This window comes from Pleurodeles waltl, chromosome 2_2 (genome assembly GCF_031143425.1).
Source record: "Pleurodeles waltl isolate 20211129_DDA chromosome 2_2, aPleWal1.hap1.20221129, whole genome shotgun sequence".
NCBI lineage: Eukaryota > Metazoa > Chordata > Amphibia > Caudata > Salamandridae > Pleurodeles > Pleurodeles waltl.
This window is the reverse complement of record NC_090439.1, coordinates 85,310,560-85,326,859: the sequence shown is the minus strand read 5'-3', so window position 1 is coordinate 85,326,859 and position 16,300 is coordinate 85,310,560. Positions and strand designations below refer to the sequence as shown.

Here is a 16,300-nt window from a genome sequence, read left to right as displayed (position 1 = left end):
CAAAAATGAATAATAATTATATCAAGCCAGATTTTTTCTGCAAACGTAACACAAAATCGGAGGTGATGCTCATCACCATTAGTAGTACAAATAGCAGAATGACCAACTGCACAGGCCTCTGCTATTTTCTGCCACAGATCCGGGATTGGTAGCAAGCGTGCCACAGAAAGTGAGAATTATTAATAGAAAAGAGGACCTTGAAGCAGGCTTCCACATCACTAACCGCATGTTTAGACGATGAAATGAGCTGTATGAATCAAAAGCTGGACGTTTGAGACATGTATCATTTATACTAAAAATGGATTGAAAATCTTACAATATTCCAGGAAATGAAGTACAGAGGCGCATTTTAGTTTCACCTGCATTTTTTTTATACCAATCTTGCGGCAGTTTACCTCCGTAGTTTTCCAAAATGTTTTTTTAGAATGTAATCGAGAGCAGATGGATGCAGTTCTTGTCATTTTTTGGATGAAAATGGAAGTGGGATGAGAAGGCATTAGGGTTAAGCAGTATTGAGAAAGGGTTTGTGATGCGCCAGGGATATAGTCAGGCTTTATAAATCTCTATTATTGTATATATTTTCAATCCAATTTAGAAAAGATTTGAAGATGCAGCTCTTTAAAGAACACTACATTGCAATGCATGAACCACCCAAAACCAGCAACAATTTTTGGCGTAGTCACGCCATAGAAATACCACATAATTTCATAACTACAATTGTGAGGTTAAGCTAGAAAGGCAACATAAGTACAAGGAAAATGCTAAGAGGCGCTGTGAGAAATTTGGATTATTGGTTACTTGAGGGTGAGCCCTGATTATGCACCTTCCACAATCCTTGTTAGAGTGAGGCACAAGCCAACCCTATATTAAATTGAGCTCAACCCTCTAGTAGCTTGGCACAAAGAAGTGTAAAGTATTTGTGCAAAACTTCAAACAACAATAATGTGGCGAAACACCAAACAAAAAGGATCCTACACCAAGTTAGAAAAATTGAGATTTCTTTAATAAATAAAACAAGCCCAATAGACCCAAAGTTCAATCCGTAGAACTGCAGATATGCAATTTTAAAGATTTTAGTGAAAATAGCGGTAAAAGCCATCTGTGGATATCTGGTCATGCTGGACCAGGACAAAGTCACGAATTCAGGCCGACCGCAAAGAAACACATGCTGGTAACAGAAACTCAGTTAGGCTCGCTGAACAAAGTACCTTAAATCCTGAGTTGCTGAGAGTTGTGAGGATCGAAGTCAAAGATGTCTTCACGCAGCCACTGCGATGCATCAGTTCTGAGGTGAAGCAAAGCTGCGATGTGAGGCCCTGCATCATTGTCAAGGATCCCGTCAATGAGGGCTTACAAAGCGAAGTCCAGAGTCGAGGATGCATCACATACTTGGGGCAATGTGTTGGATCCGGGGACATGTGAGGCTGAGATGCAGAGTCTGGAGTCCTCGTTGAGTCTGCAATCATTGAGGGGTGCGAGAACCTGCACCGAGGATGTGTCACACAGCAGTGGTTCTACTGAGGCTGTGGGTTGTGGTGGCAATGCAGGTTTTTGCGACGGGTCCAATCCATGCAGAAGTGGCGATGTAACAGTTCTGCTCGGGTTTGTGCCACACATCAAAGGAGATGTATTGGTTCTGCTGGATCCAGAGAGGCTAGCAGAACACCTTATGCCCACTGCAAAAGGGTCCAGGGCTGGGGTGGCCCAACTTGGCAAGGTAGACTCACGGATCTCAGAGTCCAGGTGCTGGGGTCAAGGTTGTTGGAGCCTTCTGTTACTGAGGCTTACGTCTGAAGGCCAGCTAACTAGCCCTTGAAGTCACTCTGGTGGTCCTGGGTTTAACACATGGAGGTCCAGAACTTCTCACTCAGGCAAGAGGGCAACAGGCAGCAGGTCAATATAGGAGGGCAGCAATCCTTCAGGGTAACAGGCCAGCAGAGTGGCAGTACTTTCAGCAGCACAGTAGTCCCTCTTTCTGGCACAGTATCCAACAGGTCCAGAAGTATACTGAAGAGTTGGGGTCCGAGGTCCAATATTTGTGCCTACTTTGAAGTTTGAGAAGCTTCTAGAGGTTTCTACCACCATAACGTGACAGGCAACCCCTTCCTCTCTGTCCTGGCCCGAGCTTGTCTAGGGTCACAATAGACTGGTGACAGGCCATTTGTAAGAGTTCTCAGGCAGAGCCTTTGTGATGTGGAAGTGTGGCAGGTGACAGTTCCTCCCCACCGTTAACTTAGAGTAGCCCATCTTGCCAACATCTATCTTCCCTTTGTCTCATTGTCTGGGAAAAATACACAAAGACCAACAGCCAGCTACACCTGTTCGTGTGACCTAAGATGAGGCTGCAGGCACAAAATGATTAGGACAAGAAAAAGTCAACTTTCTAAAAGTGTCATTTTCAGAATTGTGATTAAAATACGACCTTATCATTAAAGAGGGATTTTAATTACAATTCCTTAGATACCAAACTCGACCTACCTACCTGGTCCAATTTGGAAGTTACAGCTTATTAAATGTAGTAAGGGAACTCCACTGTTATACTATGAGAGTGATAGGCCCTGCAACAGTGAAAAATGAATTTAAGAGGTTATCACTACCAGGACATGTAAAACTAAACAGTACATGTCAAACTTGTTAAATACTCTGTACCTTGCCCTCTGGGCTGCCCAGGGTCTACCCTAGGAGTGGCTTTCCAATTAGAAAGGAAGGTTAGGCCCAGGCAAAAGTTTTTTTTATTTTTTTTTTGCCAGGTCGAAATGGCATTTTTAAACTGCACACACAGGCTGCAGTGGCAGGCCCAATACATGTTTTAAATGCTACTTAAATGGGTGGCACAGTCAGTTCTGCAAGCCCACTAGTAGCATTTAAATTGCAGGCCCTGGTCACAGATAGGACCACTTTACTAGAGACTTGCAAGTAAATTAAATATGCCAAATAGGTTTAAGCCCATTTTTCTATGTTTTAGGGAGAAAACACAGGCACTTTAGCACTGGTTAGCAGTGGTAAAGTGTGCAGCGTCCTAAAGCCAATGGAAACAAATTCAGCAAAAATAGGAGGAATAAAAGCAAAATGTTTGAGGATGACCCTGCAGAAAGGTTCAAGTCCAACAGGCATGGTTTCCCTAAAATTAAAATTATTACTATCACTTGTTGGCACATTTTGAAACAAGCAGACTCTGTAGCAAGATAAGATGTTTTGGTGTGGAAGTGCAGAAAGAAGACAATCACCCGTTTGTACAAGAAAGTAGCGTCTGCATTGCATGCACTAACACGCTAACTCCTCAGATTAGCACTGCAGATAGTGTATTATGGAAAAATAGCATGGTAATCACTTCTCTGTGTTTCTACAGTCTGTTAACTCTGTGACTGTCACAGTTAAAAAGGAAGCACATACTCTGTGGATAGAAAAAAAGCATACAAAAATGGGTGATAGTGTTTCCAATGATTTAGATGTATGTGCTGATTTGCGGACATTTCATGATGGGGCTAGAACCGGTCTTTGCCTGTGGTGATTGCTACTTTTGGGGGCAGATTTATGGAAAGTGGCACTGCACCAAGTGCAGTGCCATTTTCCCTGTGCCCCTTAGCACCCCCCTACCGCCACCATGTGTGCGGCATAGTTAGAATACGGCGCACCATGGCGTAGGGTAGGGGGCAATAGAATCATTCAATGTGATGCTATTGATGTACTCTGCAGGAGTAGCACCAAAATGTTGGCTCTACTACTGCAGAGTACATAGGGGCCCATTCTAAATAATGGAAGCTTCTTTTTAATGCCTGCTCTGAGCAGGCGTTAAATGTGCTGTAAAACATAGCGCAAGGAAATCTTGTAGATTTCCTTGCACCATTTTTTCGCCCCCCCCATGGGGGAATGTTCCCTTTGCATACATTATGCCTGGCGGAGGCATAATGTAAGCCAAAGGGTAACAGAGTGGCACAATGTATGCATTGTGCCACTCTGTAAATACGGCGTGGGGATTTCGGCCTTGTTGGGCCACATTGATGTCAAAAATAATTACGCTAATTTGGCGCAAGGTTGCGCTAGGGGCTCATAAATATGCCCCTTGTGTTTTTATTTATCTGGGGTTTCCCCTGTACCTCTGTTCCCATCTACACCCTTCGCAGAGGTATTTTGCCACTTCCAACGGCAGTTCGGATTAATCAGGCACTACAGGCAGCAAATTGTTCATCAGCTAAAACAATGTGGCACAAAGGGCCTGATTTCAAACGTGGCAGAGGGGATTATTCTGTCACAAATGTGACGGGTGTCCCATCCACCGTATTACAATACCATTATTTCTTATGGGATCATAACACAGTGGACATGATATCCGTCACGTTTCAAAATATAAATCAGTCTCTAAGTCTGCATACTATCCGTGCTCACTAACTAGGTCACCATATTTATTTGTGTCAAAATTATGCCTGGATCATCCTAAGAGTTCTAACTGGCAGTTAAATGTGCACTTTTTTAACCTTTTGAATTTTATTTTAGCAACAAATGGCACACATTTAAAATCCCAGATAGAGCTAAGTTGTCCAACTTCCTGTGTGTTTCTTCAACATCTCATATTCTTTATAATATGTGATTAAAACTGGTGCTTTGGTGCTCTACAAGAACCACAATAACCCATATGCCTTATTATGAACAGTTACTGTCCCCACTGGAATTGTGAGCTATGCAGAAAAACAGCAGATGTCTTAACTTTCACCTGGAAATTTGTCAGCCAAATGTCTTGCCCAAAATGAGGAACTGCAAAGAACATTGGACACATAGGTAGTGATTCATCTGTAATGCCTTATTTCTTAGTGGACTCAAGGGGGCCAACTCGTAATGGGCCGAACTCTCCTCATCTCCTAAGGTACTTGTACCCTCAGTATTAGTAATTCAGGGGAAGGGAAAATCTGGCCCTTTTACCAGGCCACTCATAATGAGGGCCTGAACAGCTTAATATAAGGGTTGAGAAATGTCATTATGTCAATCTCATCAAGGAGATACAGATCTCCCTGCCAATTTAAGGGACCAGGCTTCTAGTGCCATGCTTTTGAATGTTAGCATCATTTCAAGGATTTGTCATTCAGTACCGTCCAATTTAATATTCACAATCTGCATTAAAATGCATGCTGGCAATACCATTTTAATAAACTTCTCTTTTTTGTTTTGATTTAGGTGGAAAATGATGAAGAGCAGCAGCTGACTGTGAAAAATAACTAACAAACCAAACACATTTTTGCATATATATTCATAATGTAAATATGATTTGACCATTCCCCACACAACCATGGACCACCAAAAAAGAACAATTCGGATGAGTTTACCAAACTGATTTTTGACTACTCTTGGATTGTTAAGAAGGCATTATAAGGTAACAAAGGAGAAGAAAGGAAGAAAACCTTTTACCTGGAAAGTGATCCTACAATGAGAGTTACGAGCACGTCATGCATCTGCCCAGTCCTGGTGTGTCTCTGTTTCGTGCAGAGGTGTTATGGGGCTGCACATCACAGCTCCATCAAGGTGACAAGAAATCAAACAAAGCACATAGAAGGTGAGACGGAAGTGCACCATCGACCGAAACGCGGATGGGTATGGAACCAGTTCTTTGTTTTAGAAGAACATTTAGGACCAGACCCACAGTATGTTGGGAAGGTAAGTGTTTCTGCCTAAATATTAATCTTTTCAGAACGTGTTTTTATGATAACATATTTCCGGATTTTATGCTGTTAATCCGATGAGGAGTAAAAGTAACAATGGAACATTTGAATGTTTGTGAAACTCCATGAATCCCATTATGCACTCCACTTTGTTATTGTACTATTTGTAAAATATGTTTCGGAAACCAGCTTTTTAGGAATTTTTAAAAGTTAATGATAATCATTTTTGCACATTAAAGCAAAAATATGTCAGTCTTTTTTGGTAAAATTACAGTTATAAATAGTGATAAGTGGTGTTTTAGTGAAATAATCTGTTCTTAGTGAGCACTAGATTTCTTGCCAATAAGACGTTCTTGTATACTTTTGATAAACGTCTTGTATTTTTATATTGAGTCACTTTCATGTATTGAAAACATTTTTTGAAGTTACTTCTCAGCAACGAATTTCTGCACATTCCTGCATTACAAATAGCATTTTGTGTGCGGCTGCATGGAGAATATACTCTGCAAATTGTTCTGCCTGAACACATACAGACACATCTGCACACAAGCACGGTGTACACATGCTCTCATACACGAATACTGCAGACTCCATCTTATGTATATTGTCTCCGTGGGCTTTGGCTAGGCACATGCCTCAGGCTCTTGCCTAGCTTCCCTTAGCCCAGTGGTTCCCAATCTTTTGACCCCTGTGGACCCCTCTTACTGAAACCCGGGGACCCCCACTGAATCATAATTGGAATCCAGGGACCCCCACTGATTCATTACTGAAAGCTGGATACCTAGGGGCATATTTATACTCCATTAGCGCCACATTTGCGTCATTTATTTTATGGAAATTCGGTGCAAAACTAACTTCATATTTATATTTTGACGTTAGACGTTATTGGAGTTTGCACCATTTTTTAGATGTGTGAACCTACCTTGCATCAATGAGCTGCAAGGTAGGCGTTCCCATCTAAAAAATGCTGCTAACCCCACAGCCCTAAATTTATCCCTCGTACTAAAATGACACACTGGTGGGAGGAGGGGCTAAATAATTGTGCAAAGCTCGCTTTGCACCATTATTTAATGCCTGGGGTAGACTAGGTGTTAGTGGACCTGTGGACCCATTTTCATGGTTAAACACCATATAATGGGTCCACAGGTGCCCTCATCAAGCCCCAGGAACACCCCCACCCATACCAGAGGGACACCGGAGGATGGGGAACCCCATCCCAAGTAAGTAGGGTAAGTATAGCTACGTTTAAAAGTGCCATTGGGTGCCCAACTTGGGGCCTCCTGCATGGCACAGGCTGAAATAGCCATGCCCAGAGGACAATGGTCCACTGTGCTGACCATTGTGGTGGTGGGCATGACTCCTATCTTTTATAAGACAGGAGTCATGTGGTATGGATGGTTTTGCGTCAGAAAAAGGCTTGTTAGAGGCTTTTTTTTGCCTCTAACCAGCCTAACGGCATTTTTGGGCGCAAACCCCCTTCTCCCATACTGCCGCCCCCACCTGGCTAACGTCATTTTTTTTCCCGCTAGGCCACCCTTTGGACCGGCTTGCACCATTCCATAAATATTGTGTCCGGCTGGCGCTCAGGAATGGCACAAGCAGTGCTAAACTTTTTGAAGCAAAACTCCTTTAGTGCAGTTTTGCATCAAAAAGTATAAATACGCCCCTTAATCTGTTAATATTATTTAATTTTCCAAGCAGTGGCAGACCTCCTAAGGAGGTTTTGCGTATCCTCAGGGGTCCCCGGACCACAGGTTGGGAACCATTGCCTTAGCCTGTCCAAGTCCTAACCTGGCTGAGAACGTGTTCAAGTGCATAACTGTGTGCAAAAAGTGCATACAGCAACTCTACTTTTCTCAGAGTGCTAGTGCTAGAAAATGGTTATCTTCAAATGGAAAAACGTTGTCTTATAAAAAAACGAAAATAGCTAGCTAATGGACATTTATAGTACCCTTATGAATTTAATGTAGATAAATGTCAGTGAAGCACAAAGAATATATTTTAATTGCAGCAGGCCTGTTACTTTAGTGACTCCGAAAACGTGTGAAAAATGATCCAAATCATAGGTGCCCCCGCACCACCAGTTTTAAATCTGGCGTTGTTATTTTTGCCTTTCATGATCATGTACCAACATTTCTAATTCAGGGTTTATTCTAGATCATGAGTACTGGCAAACATTTTCCCAGGGGCCACAAAGTTTGGTCTGTGGTGCGACCGAGGGCCGCTTTGATGCTAGCAGCATGCCAATCAAAGGGAGGAGGGGGCTGTGGGTGGGGAGGGTTTGTGGCGTTATGGTGGCGATAGGGGGCAGCAAAGCATATAGATCTAGTGGCTAAATCGCATAATGTGAAACCAGAAAACCTGGCATTAATCCCAGCTTCCTAACTTTACCAAACTGTGTGATCCTAAGCAATTGTTTTATTTCACGTTCCCTTCTTTTTCTTCATTAGTGTATGTTGGAGGACCTCACAATGCATGACTCTGGATTGTGCACTGTGCAAACCATTCTGCTGTGTTTGATTTAATAAACTATAAAGTTGTTCATGTATAATAGCACATCAGGCCAATCAAAGAGTGCAGATAACAACTGACTTGCCTCTTGGTTCACTATTGCCATTGTTATGAATGTGGGGGTAAGAATGAATGTTGGGGGTGGGGTAAGAATGAAAGTTTCTAAATTAATGTTTGAAACCTTCGTCTTAAAAAAATACTTCTCCATGCACTGTTAGATTAAATGGTTCTGTGTGTAAATGAAATACACTTTTTGAATTTTTAAGAACACTTATAGTTATAGACATTTACTGCAAGATTGCTTAAAGAATGAAAGTGTTCCTGCAGTTAAAGCGGTGCGGGACAAATTCCTTACTTTCTTTCCTTATCTTCTATCATGTTTAAATAAAGTGTCCCCTGTTAAATCCAGTAAACAGCAGCCTAGTGCTACTGCTGCTCTGGGGGCCGCATGTAAAGATCAAAAAGGCCGCATGCGGCCCCAAGGCCGTACTTTGAGTATCACTCTTCTAGATACATTTGTAGAAATAGTTATTGAAACGCCCCTATTGTCTTCCACTTGTCACTTGTCCTATATGCAGCCTGATCCCCTATCATTAACTTTTCACATGCCATCCCTCCCTCCTTGCACACTGTTTTCAATTGGAAGGTATGTTTTAAATACTTTATGTGAATCCATAGCCAAGAATAACCTCTGAAGACTCACTGATGTGTGTTGTTCGCAATCCTTTTCAGGATTTGCTTCAGAGATTCTTGCACTTTCACTGCTTCGAGCAACCCACTAATCACTTTAACCTTAGTAGAGATTTCTGAATTTTTGCAAGTCTCTCAGGCAGAAATTTAGATGGAATATTCGTACCAATAAAATCCTAAACTACCAGGGGCTAGGAATGAGGAATTATGTAGAGAAATATCCACCCAGAACCAAACATTTCATACATGTAAATAAGTATTTTTTAATTGATAAAGCTAATATAAGTTTCGAAGGACGTACATATTTTCCATATAATACATAAACTGTGAAAGGCGGGCTCTTTTTGTTAGTTCCTTGTGGTTTGCATTCATGCACTGACTAGAATGAATTTAATTCCTAATTCAGTAGATGCTTAGACTGCGTTCTGCAGTGCAACCAGCACAGCGCCCACTACTCTTGACATTCTGTGCGGCCTGCAGTTTCCAGCTCTGTGGCTTCTGGTACTTGCTTTTTTAGGGTCGAGCCTGCGTTGAATGCACTCGCGCATGCGTTTCGCAGCGAGACTTTTTTGTATTTAGAAAAGGGCTCGGAGCCCTGTCAACTTCACATCAGTGTTTTTTATTGGTTTGTGGGCTTCCCTAATAAAATCTGCTTTCTTTCATTAGTCAAAGGAACGCATATGTCATGCCTTTTCCGGTGGCTAGCCCTCCTCCAGAGCAGCGACAAAGTACAGAAAACATGCGAGGCTCGCTGTTTTCCATCAGGCTCGTGGACTTTTTTTTCTCTAATTTACGAGCCCGATCACGCTTGGCAGAAGTCGAGCGCTTTACGTACTTGATTTCACTTTTTCGGGTTATGAACATAAATGCACTTTTGCCCGATAGGTGAAAAGTCGGGTTAGGAGTTTACAACGCGATCAGCTCTAACATGAGCAAACGCGAGACCCGTTGCATTGTAAATGCTTGTTTTTTTAAGGCAACGGTTTTGGCAGCATCTATTGGGTTTACAATTGGCTTACAACACAGAAAGAACGTTATAATTATTTGTAGGATGAGTACTTTTGCATCTACTTCATATTGGATGCGGTGGCCAAATATCTTCAATTGTCTTAGATTCAGTTGAGATATTTAGCAAACAGCTCTCCACGCAGTGGTGCAGAATTAAATCTTCAAAGTGGAGGGAGGGATTGCTCATCACACAGAAGGAGAAAATATATATCGTAAAATGAGGTATCAGACATCCATGTTACCTCTCGTTTCAAGCAATCTCTATACCATTTTAAAAAGAGATTGTTTTTTATATTAGGCAGTAACACTCATGGAACATCATTTCAGAAGACAATTAACAACTTCCCTGTTTTCCAAGAAATCTGGTAACAGCTCAAAGGTTCAGGTTTCTGTAGCAGCAAGAAACTTGTTGTACTTGTGATCGACAAATAATCATGACATGCCATACCATACCATAACATAACTTAAAATAACATAACATAAGAGCACAATATAACCTAACATATCATAACATATGGTGCCACTTTACGTTTCCGAGATTAAACCCGCAATAACAAACATTTTTTAGAAAATTAGCGGAGATCACTCCCAGTGCAAGAAGATTTTTCTTAGAGTAATTTGTTGGGACAGCATCTCCATTTGCACACCCATTAAGGAGAGATTAAACATAAAACATGCATCTTAACATATGGACTTGTGATGTACAGATGGTGACTTGCCATCTATCTGCCCTTTACAGAATGTGTCATAAATTCATGAAATAGCCTCCTTCCCTTCAGGCCTTTTCATGATGGTTCCCACATCACAATCCCCACCCTGCACTATCGCTTTGTAGTCATTTCTGACTTTCAAATGCTTTCAGTGTGTGATACAAATATCTCACTCCAGAAAAGCCTTACTTCGGAATTCCTTCACTAAATGTGTGTTTTAGAATAATGTTCCTTATGAATAAAAAAAATATTGCGTTTGGCATCCGATTTGATTCTCCTGACGCAAATGCATACATACTGTGAGGCCAACTAGACATTAAACTATACAGAATCAATAAAAAAGACTAGGATTATACAACTGGATTTTAATAAACAGAATATTTGCCCCTCTACTATGACGCATTCTGTATTGGAATGTCAATGACCAGCATTGACATGTTTGAAAATACCCTTACAAATAGTAATCCAAAACCTTTGAACCTATTCTATCAAACTATGGCGGTCATTACAAGTCTGGCGGGCGGCGGTAGCCGCCCGCCATGCAGGAACCACCATTTGCCCGCTACGCGGCCAAAAGACCGCTGCTGGCATTCCGACCTTCCCGCTGGCCCGGAGGGCGCTAACCATGTTAGCACCCGCCGGCCCAGCGGGAAGGAGGCCTGCAACACAGAAGCCGGCTCCGAATGGAGCCGACGGTGTTGCGGGCGTGCGACGGGTGCAGTTGCACCCGTCGCGCTTTTCACTGTCTGCTAGGCAGACAGTGAAAAGCCGGCCGGGACCCTGTTCGGGGGCCCCTGCACTGCCCATGCCAGTGGCATGGGTGGTGCAGGGGCTCCCAGGGGCCCCAAGACACCTGTTACCGCCAGCCTCTTCCTGGCGGTGACAACCGCCAGAAACAGGCTGGCGGTAAGGGGGTCAGAATCCCCATGGCAGCGCTGCTTGCAGCGCTGCCATGGCGGATTCGCCCAGCCGGGGCAAAAACGGCGGGAAACCGCCGGCCCCGGTTTTCTGACCGCGGCGGTAAGATGGGCAATGAAGCACGCCAGCCTGTTGGCGGTGCTTCCGTCATCTGCTACCCTGGCGGTCATAGACCGCCAGGGTCAGAATGACCCCCTATATATTTAGTTTCCATTTAAGGGTCCAAATGAACATGTGTGTGCTGTGCATATTCCACACCTGATTCATGGAATTAGGAACCAGGAAGTTTTACGTTCTCAAGGAGGATTGCCTCAAATGGAAGGCGTGTTAATATTGTGAAATTTCCGTGCAAGCAAACCTGTTAGTAGGTGAGAGTTTGTGCGTGTTTATGAATTGGTTCCCTAGTAGAAGCTGGTGCACACCACACACCTGAACGCTTGGGAGTATTCACCAAACGTGCAAATAGTTTCACAGAATAGTGCTGGATGTAGGAAAATAGGTATTCATGTGGATCGATGATTTCTTCCAGGGAGAATCAAAACGAAATGCAAGTGCAACCGTGTTTTAGTCACACTACAGCATATGGAAATGTTCAATATTTACACACGTACGTGCCATATTTGAATACATGACTGTCATAGACTGCTAAAGTATAACGTGAACTATTTGTTACAGTATGTATAATCCTTTGTGGAAGAGTAAAATCAGCACCATTACGGCCTTTTGTGTGTAAAAGGCTGCTTTATTGGAAACAGGTGCACTCACAACATACCCCCTTGGCCTCAAGCCTTACAAAACTAAAACCTCACTATACATAATTTCTTCTAACCAAACCACTCCCCCCTTCCCTCCCATACCCTCCCCCTTAAACTTGCAGCTCACTAGTCCAGTCATCCTTTCTTAATGCTCTTGTTGAATCCGTCTAGTACCTTAATAGTCAGTTGCTAGCGTCTTAAGCGTGCAAGTCTCCAACCCCTAATGCTCAGTATGTTATCTTCGTTGCCCTGCTACTGTCCACCCTCTTCTAATCTGCAAGTGTCTTGTTATATTTTCTTCCCATCCGTTATTGTATGTCATGTGCCCAGTCTCTGTCTCCGCCAGCACCTGATCCAAGTTACAAATACAAAATCAGCGCCCGTGCACTTTATTCCAACATGGCCAAAAACGAAACTAACTCTCATAACCACCTGCACCCTACTCCTTCTCTATTTTGGGCAGGAGGGAGGGCAAAATCTGCTGCTCACCCACCACTGTGTCACCTGACAAAATGGTGGCTACCCTAAAATGGCTCCCACCTTTATAATCCTGTCCCAGGCTCCAAAAAACATGCCCAAAAAGCACCCAAAACAGCGCCAATGGGCTGAACCATCTTCCACAAACTTTCCGGAAATCGGCGCTCCACCCCAGGACCCCCTTGTGGAAGAGTAAAATCATTACCATTACTCCTTTTTGTGTGTAAAAGGCCACTTTATTGGAAACAGGTGCACTCACAACATACCCCCTTGGCCTCAAGCCTTACAAAACTAAAACCTCACTATACATAATTTCTTCTAACCAAACCACTCCCCTCTCCCCTACCCTACTTTCCCACCTCCGTCCCCCCTTAAACTTGCAGCTCATTAGTCTAGTCATCCTTTCTTAATGCTCTTGTTGATTCCGTCTAGTACCTTAATAGTCAGTTGCTAACATCTTGAGTGTGCAAGCCTCCAACCCCTAATGCTCAGTATGTTATCTTCATTGCACTGCTACTGTCCACCCTCTTCTAATCTGCAAATGTCCTGTCATATTTTCTACCCATCCGTTCTCGTATGTTATGTGCTCAGTCTCTGTTTCTGCCACCAGAAAAGGAGCGGGACAACCGAAGGGAACCCCCTCTCCTTTTCTGCCCCCCAAAGATGCCAGTCCTCCATTCCCAGAGTAGGATTAGGATTCCCTAAATAGACCCTTCAACACCTCTTTTATCTGGAGCAGGTACAACTCCATGCCCACAAAGGACAGGTGTACACCATCGCTCCAAAAACATTCCTTGTCCTCAAACCTTAAATCCTTATGCTCTAAATAGGTCAAACCATGCTCCAAACAATATAATCACATTTCCTTATTAATCTTCCTCTGCGCTTTTTCAATTGCCCCCGGTTTTCTCGCTCCCCGCCAAATCCGGCGAGGAACAAATGCCGTCCAAATGACATGACAACCCGCCCACTGCCGACGCAACACACATAAATCTTTCTTCATCTGCTGCAAAATATCCAAGCCCGTCCGCTTTACCATGTCGTTTTTGCCCAAATGCACCAGTAGTATATCTGGGCAAAAACCCCTGCCCGAAGCCATTGCAATGTCTCTAACAGTTCCGGCCAGCACATACCCCCTTTACCTTCCCATCTTACGCAATCTCTTCCCCTGTCCAGACCTAAGTTGTCCCCCACTGCACTCGACTGCTCCTGTCTCCATGCCCACTTGACAAAGGAATGTCCCACAACCCAGATGGATATGAACTGCACCGCTGGTCCGGGAACGGAACCTGTAGCAAGAAAAAATATATTACCATTCTGTTGTTGTAATCCCTTTTCACACATATTTCTTGTAGGCATTCGATTTCCATCGTCCTAGCGCACATCCGTCATCCGCCACCCCGAAAGCCTGCCTCTGTTGCCATGCCTATTCTAAACGAATAGGTCCCAAACTGCGAAGCATCCTGTCCAATAATCCTTAAACTTGCCCTCAAAACCGCTAACAGCTGGTATGCTGAAACCGCCTGACCCTGCATATGACAAAAAACTCCCCCCACGTCCCTCCTAAAGGTAGCCTGCAGCCTCAATGCCAGATGTATCGGACAAACTTCTACCACAGGATAGGCTTTCAGAAACACCTGCCTCCCGTTCCCCCTTTGATCTGTCTTCGACCTCCGCAAATGCACCCCAACGCCATGTGATGAAATATACACTTCCCCACACTGTAGACCCTCTGATACTCTGGAGCCTAGTAATTCTGAAACTTGAAATGCCCCAAAGAACATCCACGACATGAGGGTACGAAATAATAAGCACTCCACCTCATCCCTACAGACCTCCTGTAAAGCCTTCATAATTTCTTTCAAAATAGCCAAAGTAATTCGGCTGTCTTGCCCGCCCTGTGACTCCTTGCTCCCTGGCCCATCCTTCGAGTATTCTCTACCCCAACTCCGTCACCGACGCGCATAACCTCACAAATGTTTACCCATAAAACCGATCCCAGCCAACTTCCCTGCATTAGAAACTCTGGACAAGCGTTTTTCCACCATGCTCATGATGACATTTACCACATCCTCAATCCTGTCCTGCTCCGACTGCCGTCTACGGGCCCCAGAATCCACAAAATCCCACCAAGCCCTTACATATGCTCGCTGAGTCGAGGGGGCCAACAAACTCACGACCAGCCGCAGAATCCTCCGTCACCTACGGTCCAGAGAGCTGCTGGCATCTGCAATGTCATTATTCACCCCTGGCACATGACGCGCCCTGAAGTAAATATCGCGCCGCAAACACTCCAAAACAAAGATGCGGAGCAACTGCAACACCTGCACATCCCTGCCCAACTGCTGATTGACCACCTGCACCACTGCAATGTTGTCCACTTGAAACAGCACTGTTTTATGCATCAAGAGATGACCCCACACAGACACCGCAACTACCAGCGGAAACAGCTCCAAGAAGGCAAAGGCCAATCTGTAAAAGGACCTTCCATCCTCCCCTCCACCACCTCCTTCTCCAGCTTGAGCCGCACTAGCTCCTCTTTCCCTCAAACTGACCGCACATTCTCAGCCCAGCGCTGCTGTCGAGGCCCCTCGTAACCCAACTCAAATCCATGCGTAAAGCCCCACAACAACAGCTGCCCCGGCCGCTCAGGTCCGTACTGTCCTACCCAGAAACATATCTTATCCACCTTAATTGGAGTTGTAGCTTTTCCCCATAAAGCCCTGCTCTCTCATCCGAGCTTGTCCCTGACTCCCCTGGCTACTTTCTCCTGGGCCCAAAGACTGCGACCCGGCGCTGCTGCTTCTAGAACAGTTAGTAAGGGCATGCCTCCCTGCGCACTTGAAGCATTCATGCCTGAACTTACAGTACTCCCTGGTGCTCAAACCTTTGTTAAAATCCCAACAGGCTCCTGTTTTCTGTGCCCCAGTACTTGCTGCACCTGATCCCCCTTTTGCTCCTGAATTAGGTCCTGAGTTAGCCCCACCCTGGATGGGGCACTCTCGAAAGGGCCAGTAAGTAATCGGTAACCCATTCTACTTAAATATAGATTTTCTGAACTTTGCTGGGCCCATGGTATGCTGCCACAAATCCACGTCTATCTCACCCCATTGAACGCCATCATCCACCGCCATACGGGCCCGAAACTCCTCATCATATTGTACCCAAGCGAAAACCTCCGTAGTTGAGGTACGCTTTCCGAATCACATCCATATACTTAAACAACGCTACCACCCACTCCGGAAACCACTCACAATATACACTTGCAAAAATCAGGAAGGCTGTCGTCCAATTCTCAATAGTTACCGGGACCCTGGGGTGCCTTGCCAATTTGTATTCTTCCTCCTTTGAGCCCTCCTTCGCTCGAACCTCTCTGTGCAACAACTTAAGCATCTCCACATACACCCCCTTCCAAATCTTTTCTTTGGTGGCCAACATAAGATGTACCCCTAACGGTTTAGCTGTTCCCATATAGGGCAAACGCTTGTGCTTCTCACTTACCTGAACTCCCTCCGAACCCTCGTCAGACTTACCTGGTTTCTCGTTTGAAACTTTACTTACCTGGTCCTTTTTAGAATCT

At 44.2% G+C, this 16,300-nt stretch overlaps 1 protein-coding gene across 2 annotated transcripts in view; it reads left to right on the top strand.

Annotated features, from left to right (window-relative positions):
• Window positions 1-16,300, top strand: part of CDH18 (cadherin 18) — a 2,476,497-nt gene that overhangs the window by 804,733 nt on the left and 1,655,464 nt on the right. For both annotated transcript variants that reach the window (XM_069219481.1, XM_069219482.1), the window contains exon 4: window positions 5,170-5,646. In XM_069219481.1, the coding sequence (XP_069075582.1) occupies window positions 5,419-5,646 (228 nt within the window). In that variant the 5' untranslated portion in view covers window positions 5,170-5,418. The remainder of the gene's footprint in view (window positions 1-5,169; window positions 5,647-16,300) is intronic.